Raw genomic sequence first — 17,498 nt, 5'->3', positions numbered from 1 at the left:
AATGGACTTCTCATGATGTCATTTATTTTGTCATTTATGATCAGTAATAAAACGAGACATGTGTTGCTATAAGGACAATGGCAGAATAGTTTCACAGAATTATCAACACAAACAACTTTCTTGAACTTAAGGAGATCATTTTTGACAGAATAATACCCATGTGTAATTTTTAAAGAATTTTCCCTTTATGAGTTAAAAATATTTGCATGGCAAAGACCAATGATTTTTTTTTGCAATGTGAACCATCAGCAAATGTTCCCATTATTGTTTCTCACACAAGTATTTAGAGCAAATTTGCAGATTGAAGATGCCTTGGGGTCCAATTTAGGCAGATATTTTTTTCCTCACCAGCAGTAATAAAGATAAACAACATTGTGTGTGAGTGAGCGAAAAAAACTTTTTGACAGCTTCTTTTTGATTTACCATATTCAAACGTACAAGTATACAAAGAACGTTGCATATAATGTTGAACAAACACATGCCAGGGGGTATATACATAATTTCACGTACATTCAAAAAGTTTATAAGTAGTACAAATACTGATTGTTTTTTAAAGCCTTTTTGTTTTGTTTTTGACAGCTTTTATTATTATTAGTTTAATTTATTTTTCTAAATGAATTATAATGTAATTTTGTATTTATTAAAACTGCATCGTTTTTGACAGCCTGTTCCCGGGCTCACAGCACCGCCCCTGGCGTCATGACGTAGTGCGCATGCGCACCTCCTCCGCCGTGGACTAGCTACAAGCAGTCACGATAACACACACACACACTCGTACACACGAACGGTGACGGGAGCAGACAACCGAGAGCTTCCACATCACCGCCGGTCGCTCGGACGGGATCCAAGGACCACAACCGGACGAGCGGACGCTCCGACGAAGACACTTGTGCGCGCCCGCCCCCATCCTCTCCTCGGGGAAGTGTCCGCCGCCTCGGTCGCTCCTCGTTCCGAACCTTCCCCCGGTGCCGCCGAGTCAGGTAACCGGGCAGCGAGCGAGCGGATGGCTGCCGCCCGCCCGCCCGCTACCTAGCAAACCAGCAAGCTAGCTAGCTAGCTAGCTAGCTAGCGAGCTAGCCAAGCTAGCTGGCGAACCCGTCTCGAGGCAAGCGGTTAGCATGGAGCGGCTAACGGTCAGAGCGTCCAATTAGCCGCCGCCGGCTAACGGCTAGCAAGCGGCGTCACGGCTTGGCGGGCGCGGAGGATGCTTTCGGCTGGGTGCGCCGAGGCTCCCCGCTCCGCCGGTACCGCCGCTCGCGCTCGGCAGCCGTCCATGTGAAGCAGCCCCACGCTCCCATCCTCCTCCTCCTCATCATCCTCATCATCATCGTCATCATCATCGTCGTCATCCTTCATCTTCCTCATCACCATGCAGGCGTCCCAGCAGCAGTACGACTTCCTGAGCGATGACAACGCCGCCAAATGGAGAGGCCTGCTCGTTCCATCTCTGGTCAAGGTAACGCGCCAGCACACGCGCCCGCCCCGCTCTCTGCTCTACTTCCGGTTCTGTGGTCCCGGACTGGTCCATCCGCGCGCAGTCGAGGCTTGTGTGGCGTCATGGGAGGCAATGACGTCACAGGAAGTCCGCGTCCCTTTCTATGACGTCAGTCTGCAGTCTGGAAGTTATCCTAGCCGGCCAATTGCGATCAATTGACGCCAATTCAAATGCATTGCGCCAAAAAACAAACATCAATAACATTTATATTTATGACTCTGATGATGACTGATAAACCATGCACTCAAAACGGAGTTTGGCTCTTCATGTAACCCCACCCCCTCAAGATGAGTATGGAATGAGTCAATCGGTGATTCCAAACACACCCATTGATTGCGCATGTGCACGCGTCAAGGTGATGACTTTACAGTTCAGCAAAACTACACAACAAAAACTGAAATGAGAATTGATGTACTGAAATAAGATGAAAACGGTGTTTGATAACCAAAAACTAACTGGAACTGCATCTTATGACTAAATCTAAAAAATCCAGCAAATGTCCTTGGTTTTGAAACGCTTTGATTTGTTTCTTGCTAGGGATGTAGCGAGACCGGCAATATCGTGATATCGCGATATTAAAACTGCCACGATATATCGTCGTCGTCGTCATGTCGCACTATTAAAAGAAGCACGTCTTTTTAAAAAAAAAAAAAAAAAAAAAGGTCAGGTTGTTTTCCATTTGTGCAGTTCTAGTACCTTCTGGTGTCTAGTTTTTTTTTTTAGTGCAATTTAATTTTCACAAGGCATCTTTTGACCCTTTTATGTTTAAAATCCACGTTAACGGTCAAATGAAGGGGAAAGTATGCTTGTGGAGGAATTCAATATGTGCTTGCATTAGCATTTAGCCTCAATTTGAAGTCTTATTAGAGATTGTAGAATGTTTATGTGACTTATGTAGAAAAGCACAATATTGTTTTTTTTTTGTATGAGCTTATTTTTTGACAATATTGAGACCTTTTTTTGTTTCGCCATCTTCCCCACAATTTGGTGATTCAAGAGCAAAACTGGAAAGTAATGCAAGTTTGGTGCCTGCGCAGGTGCTGAAGCAGGTGCACCCTAACCTGGTGTCCCAGCAGGAGGCGCTGCAGTACATCGAGGAGCTGATCCTGCTGCTGCTCAGCATGTTGTGTCAGGCGCAGCCTCGAAGCGTGCAGGACGTGGAGGTGAGACGCAAGCGCGTCGCGTCACGTCGCGTCACGTCACATGACCGGTGGGGGGCGGGGCTGCGTGTGCGTGCGTTCCAAGCAGGAGCGGGTCCAGAAGAGTTTCCCGCACCCCATCGACAAGTGGGCCATCGCCGACGCGCAGGCCGCCATCGAGAAACGCAAGCGCAGGAACCCGCTGGCGCTGCCCGTCGACAAGATACACCCGCTGCTCAAGGTAAGCTCGCCTGTAATCCAAGCTCATCTGGTCGTCTCCATCGCTCCGTTTCACGTTTTTAACGCCGCCTCGCCTGTTGATGTCGCTTCTCGCCGTCGCCGGCTCTCTTTGCGGCCGCACCGTCGCAAACTGTGCCACGGCGCCTCAACACTGCAATTCAAAACAAGAAGTTGCCTCTTAGGGCGCAAATTCTTGTCCGTGGCTCGAACATCTTTGTGGAATTTCAACAAAAAAAAAAAGCAACCAACACCTGTGATATGGACGAACATACCTGACAAAATTCCAAATAAATGATTAAAAGTGAAAATAAAAATGGATATAAACAAATATTATATATGTTCCATTTATATCTAATTTTCAAATTATATATATATATTTGTTTTTGCTTTCACTTTTAGTCATTTACTTATTGATTTAAGTCGTTTATTTATTTAGAATTTTGGCAGTTTTGGCCAACATACTGTCAAGTCACAAGGTGTGGGTGACATCTAGTGGTGAGACAATAGAATGCAAGGATTTTGAAGAGACCACGTTTGGTGAGCTCAGCCACTGCCGATTGCTCCTGTCAGAGGATTTATTTGGAATCTTTTCATTTGTTCATGTTGTGATGATCCGGGCTGTCGTATCAAATTGTGTCTTTGTCGTAATTGGGAAGTTGTTTGCAATCTTTGACTTTGTCACAAATGGATCAGTTTCCGCCATGTCGGTTTGTCCACCATGTTGGAGGTGACCTTTAATGAATGAATCCCCCAAAACCCCTCGACGATGACGTAGCCTTTATAGAAGGTGTGAAAAGGAGCGCGGGCGTCCATCTTGGATTTTGGGAGGTGCACCTCCGGCGCTTTTACGTTTCCTTTTTGTGCGTGCAGGAGGTGCTGGGCTACAAGGTGGACCACCAGGTGTCGGTCTACATGGTGGCCGTGCTGGAGTACATCTCGGCCGATATCCTCAAGCTGGCGGGGAACTACGTCCGCAACATCCGACACTACGAGATCTCGCAGCAGGACATCGCCGTGGCCATGTGCGCCGACAAGGTCGGGTCGACATCATCCGCAATCGACAGCCAATCGCACGCAAGCTCCTTCTGATCCGCCTTGCGATTTCCCTTTCGCCCTTTGACTCAAATGAATTCTGATGGTATTTGCGTGTGTGGATGCGTCCAGGTGCTGATGGACATGTTCCACCAGGACGAGGAGGACGTGAGCGGCTTCCCGCTGACGGACGAGGAGCCGTCGTCCGGCGAGGAGCAGACGTACCACGAGCTGGTGCGGAGCTTCATGGCCGACGGCCGCCACTTCCTGCGCCAGCTGGACCTCCTCGTCAAGGTCTTCAGGGAGCCCTTCGGCGCCAACGACATGCTCTTCTCGCAACACGTACGTACGCGCGCCAGGCGTGTCAGCGGGCCCGCTCGGCGATGGCGTGTTGACGCGTGCGTGCGTGCGTGCGTCAGGAGGTGGACGGCATCTTCAGCCGCGTGGTGGACGTTCACGAGGCCACGGCCAAGATGCTGGGCCTGCTGGAGGACGCCGTGGAGATGACGGACGACGGCAGGCCGCACCCGCTGGTGGGCAGCTGCTTCGAGGACCTGGCCGAGGTTGCCGCCGCCGCCGCCGCCGCACATTCGCGCGTCCGTTTCGCACTCAAATGTTCCCTCTTGCTTTTCTCATTGCCATCTTCTTATGGAGGACCAAAACTGCCAACTTTCAAAATAAATAAATGACTAAGAGTGAAAATAAAAACCAATTTAAAAAATATCATACGAAAAATATATCCCAAAAAATTACAAGTGTAAAAAAATATCAATAAATACATTTGTATTGAATTTTGGAATGATATTTTTTCCATCTGTTTTTATTTTCATTTGTAGTCATCTATTTATTTAGTTTGATATTGATTGATTGATTGAGTCATGTATTTTGAATTTTGGCAGTTTTGGTCCATACTGCTGAGTGGAAATGTTCTTCAAATGAGGAGGCGGTCCTAAGCGTGTCGTGGGTTGCACTCGAGTGAGCAGCTCGTCGGGAAAACAAGGACGTTTCCAGCAAAACTGCCAAAATTTCAAATCAATGGATCAATAAATAAATGGCTAAATAAATTCATCAATGACTACAAGTGAAAAATTAGATACAAATGTGTATCGCATTTTTTATATCCTTTTTTATTTTCATTTTTAATCATTTATTTCTTATGAATTTTGGCCGTTTTGACCCTCCGTACTGTAAAGGCAAGCGTGTGTATTATTTGGAGAAAATAGAAGCACCCCAAGAGACGGCCTCTTTTTTCTTCTTTTTCTTCTCACTCCTTACTTGTACTACATTTCAATGAGACTGCGCTTTGACTCCATCTTGTGGCAGTTTTCGGGTGTTCCAGAAAGAGTCCAAAATGGCAATCTTGCAGCAAAATGTGTCCGAATGTGCGCATGTGCCAAATGTCTGCGTTCTGCATTGGTCGGCGCGTCACGTGACGGTGGCGCGCTCGCAGGAGCTGGCCTTCGACCCCTACGAGACGTACGCTCAGGACGTGCTCCGCTCCGGCTTCCAGCAGCACTTTCTCAGCCAGGTCACCAAACCCGGCGCCGCCTTCCACCTCCAGGTAAGCCCCGCCCACCAGCCTCTGACCTGATGACGTCACCAAATCAAAGCCTAATATCTGACTTCCTCATCACCAGCCACCGTTGTTAGTAGTCAGGATGTCATGTAAGGATATGGAAAGTGGAGGCTGACATCAGGATTCCCACTGGATGGGAGGCAACTTGACCTCAAATCACCGGATCGGGACCGTACGGGGAAAAAAACAACAAATCACCGCAGCAGGTTTAGCAAATAGGGAAAAAAACACTTTTGAACAGGAATAGGATGGGACAGGTTTTTTGTTGTTGTTTTTGACATTGACATTGAAATCTCCTCCCACTTGTTGCTCAAGAAACGGGTTTTGTTTTGCAAAACCTAAAGTTGGTGGTGGTCAGCGCTCGCTGGCTCGCTCGGGCCGCTATTGGCTGCGACCGAGTGACGTCTGCGTTTTCGGGCCAATTCCACAAGTTGTTTTTAGTTTGTGTAAAAGCGGAGAGCGAGCGTGTGTGACATTGACTGACATTTCCTGCGGAATATGACGACGTCTCCGCTGGACGGGCATTTGTGGTCGGAGCGTCGTGCCGACAGGATGAACGGAAGGACGATCGATTGGCCGTGAGCTTGATTGATTTTTCTTTTCTTTTTGTGCTCTGTGCAGTCCATCTGCGAAGGCTTCAAGGAGGCGGTGCAGTACGTGTTGCCCGGACTGCTGCTCACGCCCGTCTACTACTGCCTGCACCTCTTCGAGACCATCAAGGTAACACGCCGCCGTCAGCATCCTCAAACGCATTCAATTAGTTCACAAAGATGAAAAAAATGTCTAATCGAGTCTGTTAGTTGTAGTTTTGTTTTTATGTTATTTATTTTTGTTGTAGCTATTTTGTTAGTTTTAGTTCAAATAAACTTATCAAGAATATGCATTTCTTCTTATTCTGCTTCACAACTTGTTATATATTAACAAATGTACCACCGTGGTTCATTGGCACCAGATGCCACAAGGTGGCACCAAAGGAACACTTTGAATTGCTTTGGCCTGAGCCTGCATAAGTCATAACACAACACGCTTATTATACTTTTCGCATTTTTCATTTCAGTTCTTTTTGGCTAGTTCAGTTTTTTCAAATGGAGTTATTTTAATTAGTTTTCAGGGTGGTTCTATTAGTTTTTCTTAGTTTGACTTATTTTTAGTTAGTTTCAATATTAGTTTGATTTATTTTGTTTTTTTTTTTTAAGATGTTTATGACTTTTGCGCAATATTTCCAAAACAGCATGGGAGTGATGTCATCTGCAGGTGCTTTTTGATTGGCTGCTGCGAGATGACTGAGCATGTGACGTCATAATTGTGGTTCATATCAAAATAAATGTACTTCCAATCATCTCCAAAAGCTCGTGCATTCATTAATGACCAAAGATGAAAACGAAAGGACATTTTGACTTGGTTTTGTAAATACAAAATGGAGTTTCAGTGAGTCTTTTTTTTTTGTTGTTGTTGTGATTTTGACTTTAGTAGCTCAGTTGTGCTGATTGCAATGTTGTTTGCGTGCAGCAACTGGAGGAGAAGAGCGAGGACGAGGAGGACAAGGAGTGCCTGAAGCAGGCCATCACGGCGCTGCTCAACCTGCAGAGCGGCGTGGAGAGGATTTGCTCGCGCAGCCTGCTCAAGCGCAAGCTCAGGTCCGTATGGAAAGTTCCATTGCGGGACTCCGCCCATCCTCCGGCTCCCCGGACCCGAACGCGGCCGCCGGGGGCGGGCGGAGGGGGCAGGAAGTGACCGCGTTTGGGCGCTCCCGCTCATTGTTCTGTTAGCGGCAAGAACAGGAAAAGGGGGAAAAAAGAGCGAGAAAATCAAAAGAGGTTCGGAGGAGAGCAGAAGCGGCGGCGGCCGAAACACGGAGAGCGGCCGGATGATCGACGCTCGTAAGTTTTGTCCCGTGACGGCCGTCTTCATTCCTCAGGGGTTTATGTGCTCAAGCGATTAGGCCAGCCGCGCTCGGCGCTCGGCGCTCGGCGCTCCGACTCGCTCGCAACGCGCACCCGCGTCGACGTCGTCGTCTCGCCGGCGCTCACGGCCAATCGCCTTCCTCGCTTTGCTCACGTGATCAACGCTTGTTGTTGAGCTCGTCATCTTTCCGTCATTTTGGATTCTTCATTGAAAGCGGACGATCACCTGAGTCGGGATGACGATCATCATCTGCACGATGGGGGGCAGCCGATAATCTGCACCGGGGATGGAACCATAGCGGCAATATCGTGATATCAACATAGTCAAACTGCCGCCAGGGATCATCATTGTTATGTTGCCATATTAAAAGCATCTGTTCAAATAGTCGGATAGTTGATTTCTTTTCCATGTGTGCTCCCTCTGGTGGCTAGTTTTTTTAGTCCAGCTGGATTTTCACACGGCATGTTTTGGTGTTTCAAATTGACGCTCACGGTCAGATGAAGGTGAACGGAATATGCTTGTGAATATTGGTGGGAACCTCCGGCTAATGGTAATATATAAATGGATATCAGAAGAAATATCCAAAACGAAGCTGAGCCTTGTTCGCCTGAAAACTTGCGTCCATTTCTGCGCCGCTCTTCTGAGGCGCTCCCCCTAGTGGCCCGCCAAGTCATTGCTCAATAGGTGATCAAGAACGGAGCCGTTCGGATGCACATCGCGATACTTGTGTCGACATCGGGAGAATCTCTTGGGACAGACAGTATCCCGATGGATGGTCACACTCGCTCTTGTGAAGTTTGTCTTTTGGCAAGCGCGCCTTTTCTCCCTTCCAGCGAGTCGGCGTGCCGCCTGTCCAGCCGCCAGATGAAGGGCAAGCACGCGTCCATCGGGAAGATGAACGAGATCCAGAAGAACATCGACGGCTGGGAGGGCAAAGACATCGGCCAGTGCTGCAACCACTTCATCATGGAGGGCACCCTGACCCGCGTGGGCGCCAAGCACGAGCGCCACATCTTCCTCTTCGACGGCCTGATGGTCTGCTGCAAGTCCAACCACGGGCCGGCGCCCAGGCTGCCCGGCGCCGCCTCGCCCGCCGAGTACCGCCTGAAGGAGAAGTTCTTCATGCGCAAGGTGACGCAACTCGCATTCACGCGCTTCCAAATGTTCAACTCATGATTTAGTCGCCCGCGTCAGGTCCAGATCAACGACAAGGACGACAAGGAGGGCGAGTACCGCCACGCCTTTGAGCTGATCCTGAAGGACGGCAACAGCGTCGTGTTCGCCGCCAAGTCGGCCGAGGAGAAGAACGGCTGGATGGCGGCGCTGGTGTCGCTGCAGTACCGCGGCACGCTGGAGCGCATGCTGGACGCCGCCGTGCTGCGCGAGGACAAGGAGCAGCGCCTGCGCCTGCCCGCGCCGCACCTCTACCGCTTCGCGCAGCCCGACTCGGACCGCAACGTGGTCTTCGAGGACGGCGGGCGCTCCGAGGCCGGCATCCCCGTCGTCAAGGCCGGCACCGTCCTCAAGCTCATCGAGAGGCTCACCTTCCACATGTACGCCGGTCAGTACCGGGGATCCGGATCCGAATCGGGATTTGGCGCTAGCACCGCGGGCGGGATCAGGACGAGGACCAGGAATTTATCGGGATTACAATCGGGTCAGGATTCAAGCTCAGAACCAGTATTAGGATCAGGATTGGAATCAGTCCCGTGGATTTCGGATTTTAGGACCGGGATTTTGGGTCAGTGCTCAAATTCGGGTCATGACAAGAATAATGTGCAGGATTAGCCTCCGAATTCAGACCCGGACCAGAATTGGGATCGGAACTGGACTCGGAAGCACGTCACGAGGGGGTCCGGATGAGGGGCGGGTCCACGACGCGTCACGTTTCCTTCTTCTTCCTCTCGCGCAGATCCCAATTTTGTGCGAACGTTCCTGACGACGTACAGATCTTTCTGCAAGCCGCAGGAGCTGCTGGACCTGCTCATCGAGAGGTAGCGTATGCGCACGCACGCACGCACGCTAACGTGAGAGCGACGATGTCATCGTCACGCCCGCGTGTTGAAGGTTTGAGATTCCCGAGCCGAGACCCGACGAGGCGGATCACCCGGACGCGGGAGAGCAGCTCGTCAGCGCGGAGCTCAAACGATTCCGCAAAGAATTTGTGCAGCCCGTCCAGCTCAGGTAACTAAAACAAATACAAACAAATTTGTCATGCAACATGTCAGTCGAGTGTTTCATTTGATAAAGTGGGACACCATTTTTTTGTCTAAGTTAATCAATAAATACATTTCAAATCAATCGATATTAATATTCCTCCGAAATTGTGTGCTTCCAAAAGTCCAAACGTAAAATCTGTTTTATGTTATATGTGGGCTCATGCAGGTAACCAATCACAGCTCACCTGTTTTCGAGGTTTGGTCATGTGACATTCACAAGCTGAGCTGTGATTGGTTACCTGTGATGTCATTTTCAGTCGACAGCAAGTTGCACAATGTCTTTTGAAAGGGACTAATTGGACATGAAAACTCATGAAAATATCAATTGAATTGAGTTTTCCATGTTGCCAGAGTTCTAAACGTGTGCCGCCACTGGGTGGAGCACCACTTTTACGACTTTGAGAGAGACGCGCGTCTGCTGGGACGACTGGAGGACTTCATCGCTTCCGTCAGAGGTGAGCGCGCCTCCTCGCCTGTGTGCGTGTCGTGTCGTGTCGGGGGGGCGGGGCCAAAAAAAACAACCTTCCATCCTCTTAGGCAAGGCCATGAGGAAGTGGGTGGAGTCGATCACCAAGATCATCCAGCGCAAGAAGCAGGCGGCGGCCGCGGCGTGCGGCGGTCCCAGCCACAGCATCACCTTCCAGAACGCTCCGCCCCCCGTCGAGTGGCACATCTGCAAGCCGGGACAGCTGGAGCACTTTGACCTCATGACGCTGCACCCCATCGAGATCGCGCGACAGCTCACCCTGCTCGAGTCCGACCTCTACAGGTGAGGGAAGTGGGCGGGGCCAGACCTGACGGATGTCGACGATAACGCCGATATTGCCATAGGAAAAGTGCCACGACGTCACCATATTAACTCATTTGATTTGAAATATTTGAAGTGTCCCAAAAACGTATTTAGATGTTTGTTTGTTTTTAATGCTCGATTAGACAGAAGGCTTTGATGCAGCCTCCCAAAGGCAGAGAATGGCTGGGTAGTAATTGCAAAAACGTCCAGCGGGTGGCAGCAAAGTATAAGAGATCGACCAGGACCATGTTGGAAAAAAAAAGCTTGTCAACAATTCTAAGCAGATTTGTGAATAATGATGAAGCGCAATGCTAATTGCTGCAAAATGGAAACCGATAGAAATGTACTTTTTTTTTTTTTTTCCCATGATGGAAACAAAAAAAAAAAAAGACTTTAAGGTTCCTTTTGGTAGGTTCCATGATTTGATAGCAAAAATCAGTCCAAATCCAGTCAAACAGTCGGGAGTGAAGGAAGTTGCTTCAGTCAAACAAGCAAGAGCAAATAAGTAACAAAAAACCACTACAGAAACGGATGAAAAGTAAGTCCATTTAAGAGAGAAACCCGAAATGCAAATGGGCAACAACGATAACGAGCCCCGGTGGCGACTGCAGGTCGGTGCAGCCGTCGGAGCTGGTGGGCAGCGTGTGGACCAAAGAGGACAAAGAGATCCACTCGCCCAACCTGCTGCGGATGATCCGACACACCACCAACGTGACGCTCTGGTTTGAAAAGTGAGCCGGCGGCCGTTGCTCCGCCCACTCGCTCTCTCCCGTCTAACGCGGCGGTGGGCGCAGGTGCATCGTGGAGACGGAGAACCTGGAGGAGCGCGTGGCGGTGGTGTCGCGCATCATCGAGATCCTGCAAGTCTTCCAGGAGCTCAACAACTTCAACGGCGTCCTGGCCGTGGTCAGCGCCATGGACTCCTCGCCCGTCTACAGGCTCGACCACACCTTCGAGGTGACCGCGCCGCTAACATGCTAACAGCCAGCTAGCGCAGGCAACCTGTGGAGCTCAAAGGAACAATTGCAAAAAGAAGGCAGAAATAATCCTGAAAATGACCATAAAATGTCTACAAAATTGCCAAACAGGCAGAAAAAAAAACACACAAAAAAATGGCCATAACATGTAAATGACCAGATGTCCATAAAATTGCCAGAAATTTGATAAAAAGGCAGAAAATCTAATCTGCATCTTTTTTAATTATTATTAGCAGCAAATGTTTTGTTGCTCCTTCCAGACAAGCTCGCTTGTTTGTGACTGACACAAACAAGCGTTGTTGTTGCTGCTAGCGCTGATCTGTATATAGATTTGGCAAGCCGCTAGCACATACACGCTAGCACAGTGCGAGCCGTTGAAGTCACAGGGTGGCCATCGTGCTCCAGCAGACTACTAAGTACTGTCTGAAATATTCTCCGATTTATTTGAACTCCGTCACATATTATATATATATTTTTTTTAAAGTCACTGCATAGCGAACTGAACTGAAAACCGTCATAGTGAGCATATATCTCGATATGTCTCTATCTTGATCAGCCGTCTGTTCGTAGCAACGGTGTGCATGTGTGCACTCAGAAGCTCTCAAATATTTAGTTGCGTTTTTTATGTGTGTGTTTTTTTTGGTATCCAGCAAATTCCGAGTCGTCAGCGTAAGATTCTGGAAGAAGCTCACAAGCTGAGCGAAGACCACTACAAGAAGTATTTGGCCAAACTGCGCTCCATCAACCCCCCCTGCGTGCCCTTCTTCGGTACGAGCCGACCGACCGAGCGGGCGGGCGGGGGCGGGGCTTCGTCCCGGTTAACCGCACGCGTGTGCTCGCGTCAGGCATCTACCTGACCAACATCCTGAAGACGGAGGAGGGCAATCCGGACTTCCTGCCGCGCCACGGCAAAGATCTGATCAACTTCAGCAAGCGCAGGAAAGTGGCGGAGATCACCGGCGAGATCCAGCAGTACCAGAACCAGCCGTACTGCCTGCGCGTGGAGAGCGACATCAGGGTGGGTGACCTCGCTGACCTCGCCGTCGTCGTTTGTGCCGTCTGACCGGCCGGCGCTCTGTGCAGAAGTTCTTCGAGAACCTCAACCCGACGGAGGATCTGTGCGAGAACGACTTTGGCGATCGCTTGTTCAACAAGTCGCTCCTCGTCGAGCCTCGCAACGCTCGCGCGCTCGCGCGATTTGTGAGTACTTGGCCGACGTTTTGCATCCCACTTCAAACGTCGTCTTGACGTGGAGATTCACACAAAACAAATCTTGAAAATGGCCATCAAATGTCCACAACACTGCCAAACAAACAAAAGTCAGGAATAAGAAAATGTCAGATATTTGACAGAAAGGTCTCAAAATGTACAAAAAAGGAAGTCACGCACAAAACAAATATGAAAGAAAAATGAATTTGTGCATATTGGATGTTGCATAATTTTGTGCCACGGTGCAGCTCAATACACAAATGAGATGAACACAAACTGTCACTAGTCTGTCACGTTTGTCCCTCTGCCATGGATCTCCACAATAATAATAATAATAATAATAAAAAAGATTGATCTTTATTGACCTCTTAGGCAAAGCGGTACACGTACCCGCTGAAGTCTCCGGGCATCCGGCCCACGTCGGCGCGCGCCGGCGCGGCGTGCCACCCGACGCCGCTGCAGAACGAGCCCCGCAAGATCAGTTACAGCCGCATCCCCGACAGCGAGGCAGACGGGCCCAACGGCGCCAACGCCGCCTCCGCCCCCAACTCGCCCTGCACGCCGCTGACTCCGCCCCCCGCCTCGGCCGCCTCCAGCTGCACCGACGGCGGCAGCGTCTTCGACTCGCCGCAGGCGCCCAGCAGCCCCGCCCACTCCGGTAAGCGCACGATTGGCGGTCGCCGCGCTAACTTCTGACCCGGGAAGTGTTTCCTTTTACGTCTTAGCTTAGCTTAGCTTAGCTCCGATGTCCTCACGTGCTTCTTGTTGTTCCTCCCGCAGCCGGCGACGGCGTCTTCGGTCCGGTCTGGCTGCCGCACGGCCCACGTTAGTATGACGCCCCTCCCTCCCCGTTTCCATAGCAACACTCGTCTCTCTCTCTCTCACGCTAACGCTCACGAGTTTGCAGATGCCGCCGGACCTTCATCTTCATCTTCATCCTCATCCTCGTCTTTTTTGTCATCTGGACGCTTGTGCGTTTGCGCTAACGTGGTTGCCGTTTTTTGTTTTTTGTCCGCCAGGGTCGTCGTCCGTGTCGTCCATGGTCTCCTTCTGCCGCCTGCCCGACGACGCCCCCTTGCCGCCGCCCGTGCCCCCGCGCAGGAGACCCGAGTCTGCACCCGCCGCCGAGTCCTCGCCGGCCAAGGTGCTCCGCCTCCTTATCATCATCATCATCATGATCATGGAGATGATATTATAACCTTGGTCAAAATGCTCAGTTTTCTTTTGTTTGGGAACGATTACTGTTATCATTTATGGTGAGTGATGATGATAATTAGCTATGAGAAAGCGATGATGCGATTATGACCACGTCGATTGTTAACGAGCGCCCGACGCGACGGTGATGACGCCGATTGTTTTCGATTTGTCCTCAGACGCCCGACAGCCCGCCCGCCGTGCCGCCCCGCCAGCCCACCTGCAAGCTCCTCCCCCCCCGCTACTCGTCGTCCCCTCCGGACGGGCCCCCCCTGCTGCCCCCCAGGGAGCCGCTGGGCTCGCCCCTGCACCTGCTGCCGCCCCCCCAGGGCCGCTCCCGCCGCCAGCCGCCGGCCCAGGCCTTTTTCCCGGCGGCGTCCTGCCCGCCGAGCCCCGCCCCCGCCTCGCCGCCCGCCTCCCTCAGCCCCTCCCCCGTCTCCAGGAAGATGCCCCTCCCCTCGCCGCCGCCGGACGGCCCCCCCGTGCCGCCTCGCCACGCCGTGCCCAAGCTGCCCCCCAAGACCTACAAGAGGGACTCTCTGAGCCACGCCCCCCTGCTGGACACGCCCCCCGCGCTGTGATTCAGCCAATGGGCTGGGGGGGGGCGAATGCGACACTGCTGATTGTTTGACCCGCACGCACCGGAGGAGTGCCACGCCTTTCAGGTACCGGAACCGGCAGAACCAAAGAGGTACGACTCCACTCGGTTCTCTTCAAACTTCACAAAAGTCACAAGGGAATAAATACAAGTTGTCGTCTCCATGTCAGAACACAGACTTTTTTTGTTTGTTTTTTTTATTGCCAATGTTTGAAGGGGAAAAAAAACAAAAAAGTTCAAGTCTTTGAGGCATTTGGTGTCAAAGCGGTGCAAATACCCAACAAGAAAATGTGTTGCCTTGGAAACTCAATCCGTGGCAACAGAACAAGATTTTGAAAAAAGAAATTCCAATGTCAAGTTGGAGTTGTTCCGATCCACTCACATGATTTTCAGCTGATTTAGCATTAAAAAAAAAAAAAAAAAAAAAAAATCTGATTTTGACATTTTTTGGATTCCTTCCTAAAGTCAGGAATGAAATAATTAGTTTTGGTTGATGACTTTTCAGTGAATTGGATCAGAACAATTTCCAAAAAAGTTTTCGAAAGTCTCGGATTGTCACACCTCGACTTTCAAAAAGTCGCCAGTTGTCGAGTGTCCGGCAAACAGGTGAGTTTTTTTGTTGTTTTTGTTTTGCATCAATCCCAGCAGACAGTTTCCCCAAAAATGTGGTCCGAGTCCGACTTGGGATTTGACGGCGGACAGGAATCGGCACGGTCGGGCGCTCGGCGCCCTTCCAGAATCTTGCGCACTCGCTCCAGCACGACGGCGTTGGCGCCGCTGCAGTCGTCGGGCCCGTACGGCGGCGCCAGGGCCAGCGCGCCGGCCACCATCAGCCGCTCGCCGCGCTCCTCCACGGGGACGCCGTTCTTCTCCAGCCAGCGGCGCACGCCGTCGCGTTGACGCGCGTCGGCCCCGCCGGGCGCGACCTGCGGCGGCGGCGGGAAGAGCGAGCGCAGACGTCGGGCCACGTCGGCGTCGGCGGCGTCCTGGAGCACCTGCACCCGTCGCACCGCCTCGCCCATCACCACCTGCGCGCTGCCGCCGTCGCCGTCCGCGGCAAAACTCACCAGGACCAGACTGGGGGACCAAAAAAAAAAAAGGGACAGGCTTACTCCAAAAACCACTTAGGCGCTTTTATTTTAGCGAACTTCCGGCAGTCCAGGAAGTGCTATCCTGTTCTCTCCATGCTTTGTAATTTCTATTTTTATATGCTTTTATTTTGGTGAACTTCCGGCAGTCCAGGAAGTACTACCCTGCTCCCGCCATTGTTTATTTTCTGAGTCATAATTTTTACGTTATGTGCTTTTATTTTAGCGAGGTTCAGGAAGTGCTATTCACCAGAGTGTCTTTACACCTAACAAAAAAAAACAAAAAAAAAAAAGGTAAAAGGTTGTTGATTGAAATGATTTATACCTTGGTTGCTTTCTTAGCACTTAGGTGGAATGGGCAACAAGTTATTTGTTGTTTTAGCCTGATTTTTCATGATGTTCACTTTTTGCAGCCTCGTATTGCGGATTTTTTTTTTTGTGTGCAATTTTGCATTCATTTTTTTCCCAGCAATGTAGCAATTTTATAAAATTGATGATTTGTACATTGAGAATATTTAAACGAGAAGAGAAAATGCAAAATGCCTCGATGCGAAAAAGAGTATCTTTAGAGCCTTAAAACATTTCTAATACATGTAAAAACGCAAAGCTAGCTACTTGGCGGATTTCGTTTCTTGCGGCTGTTTTTGTGAGCCGAACACGACAGTTTCCCTTGCGCAACGTTTGCTCGTGTTGGCGTGGGAAAATGCTGCGCGTGTCAGTGGAATGTTCCCGTCAAGCATGTTTGAACAAAATAGTTGCATAATTCACGTGCTGGCGTGCATGCGAGATTGCCGACGTACCTGGCGGAGACGGGGTCGACGGTGAGCAGCCAGCCCGCCAACTCTGTCGCCTCCTCTCCCGCCGTCACTCGCAGCTCTTTGTTGACGTAAGTGGCCCACTGCAGCGGACCCAAGCGAGGCCAATCGCACTGCATGTCCCGCAAATGTCCCCAAGCCAACAAAAAGCCACAGAGACGGAAAACAACAACCAACTGTGGCGCTTGTGAACGTGCCGCGGACCTGCCGCTGCCACTTCCGGTTTCAACGGCGACAATCTTCCCCGCGCTCTTTGAAACCTCACGGAACAACATTAATATTCGCAAATGTGAACTAAAATAAATAAACGTCACTTAGGCCAAATATCCGTCAAACATACACACCACATGAAGCAAATAATCATGCACGTGATGCTAAATAATTCTTCAACTGTTGTCCATCCTTCTAATACTTCCGGCTTCAACTGTGCCAAAGGTTCCGCTCTGCAAAAATACGACGATGCACTTCACAAAACAAATATTCCTGAATTTTTATTACGAAAGAAAAGTGTACCGAAAACAAACATACGTAAGAACACAACCCTAATAATCATTCATATGCGAAATAATCTTTCAGCTGTTGTGCGTGCTACATAAAACTTTCGGCTGCGACCATTTTTGATCCCACCCCCCGCCAAAAAAACTTTACTGTGTAGTGATTAGAACACAATTCACCCACGGAACGTTGGGACGAAGGGGGAGTTTGTTGGGATGAAAGGATGAAAGGATAAAAGAACACAATGTTGGTAGGTCTGTGAGCCTCGCGCAGAGTGAGTTGTTGTTGCTGTTAAACGATGAGAAGCTGATATCAATAAACCGCCCGTCTTTGGCTCCGGACTTCAACACTCTGCCTCCGACTCCCGTCACTGCTCGCTACAACTGAACATATTTAAACTTGGATTCCGAATAAAATGACATTCTCAAATTCAACGCAAACCGAAATAGTCATTGAGCCATCATCTGGAAGTGGAGCCGGACCAGGTACCAGTCTTGAACTGACGCCCCCTGGTGGCAGGTGACTATCTTCGCCACTTAGTTGATTTGTACAGTTAACCTACAATTCCAAATTCTTCATATGTGAATTCCATTCCAAAGTATCCCTCTTATTGAAACGTTTCACGAAGAAACCCGCCACCAGGGGGTGCTGCAGCTACAGAAACTTTTTTTCACTGGAAAACGGTTCGGCCAGTCCAGTCCAGCAGTTCTAATCTTCAGATGGGCG

The 17,498-nt window shown here is 50.1% G+C and overlaps 2 protein-coding genes across 4 annotated transcripts; one reads left to right on the top strand and one right to left on the bottom strand.

The window, feature by feature from the left end:
* Positions 1-710: 710 nt before the first annotated feature.
* On the top strand, positions 711-15,750 carry sos1 (son of sevenless homolog 1 (Drosophila)). Of its 3 annotated transcripts, XR_013284044.1 has the most exons (25): positions 711-1,456; positions 2,533-2,658; positions 2,741-2,875; positions 3,745-3,909; positions 4,039-4,248; positions 4,326-4,469; positions 5,357-5,467; positions 6,104-6,202; positions 6,992-7,119; positions 8,221-8,518; positions 8,582-8,948; positions 9,300-9,381; positions 9,455-9,571; positions 9,958-10,061; positions 10,144-10,375; positions 11,008-11,127; positions 11,191-11,353; positions 12,024-12,141; positions 12,219-12,391; positions 12,457-12,573; positions 12,955-13,240; positions 13,363-13,407; positions 13,602-13,726; positions 13,956-14,467; positions 15,023-15,750. XR_013284044.1 is itself a non-coding variant. In XM_077525071.1 (24 exons), the coding sequence occupies exons 1-24, from the start codon at positions 1,370-1,372 to the stop codon at positions 14,355-14,357; spliced, it is 3,951 nt and encodes a 1,316-aa protein (XP_077381197.1). In that variant the 5' UTR covers positions 711-1,369; the 3' UTR covers positions 14,358-14,546. The 3 variants fall into 3 exon arrangements, 2 of the variants coding, with proteins under 2 accessions (XP_077381197.1, XP_077381196.1); XM_077525071.1 differs by lacking the exon at positions 15,023-15,750 and having other exon boundaries at positions 2,744-2,875; positions 13,956-14,546; XM_077525070.1 differs by lacking the exon at positions 15,023-15,750 and having other exon boundaries at positions 13,956-14,546.
* gemin6 (gem (nuclear organelle) associated protein 6) lies at positions 14,273-16,725 on the bottom strand. Its single transcript, XM_077525110.1, has 2 exons — positions 16,263-16,725; positions 14,273-15,451 (listed from the first exon to the last, which is right to left on the bottom strand). Exons 1-2 carry the CDS (start codon positions 16,550-16,552, stop codon positions 15,010-15,012), a joined length of 732 nt encoding a protein of 243 aa, XP_077381236.1. The 5' UTR covers positions 16,553-16,725; the 3' UTR covers positions 14,273-15,009.
* Between the last annotated feature and the right edge of the window lie 773 nt (positions 16,726-17,498).

The sequence above is a fragment of the Festucalex cinctus genome, chromosome 6 (genome assembly GCF_051991245.1).
Source record: "Festucalex cinctus isolate MCC-2025b chromosome 6, RoL_Fcin_1.0, whole genome shotgun sequence".
Lineage (NCBI taxonomy): Eukaryota > Metazoa > Chordata > Actinopteri > Syngnathiformes > Syngnathidae > Festucalex > Festucalex cinctus.
This window is presented reverse-complemented; position numbering and strand designations above follow the sequence as displayed.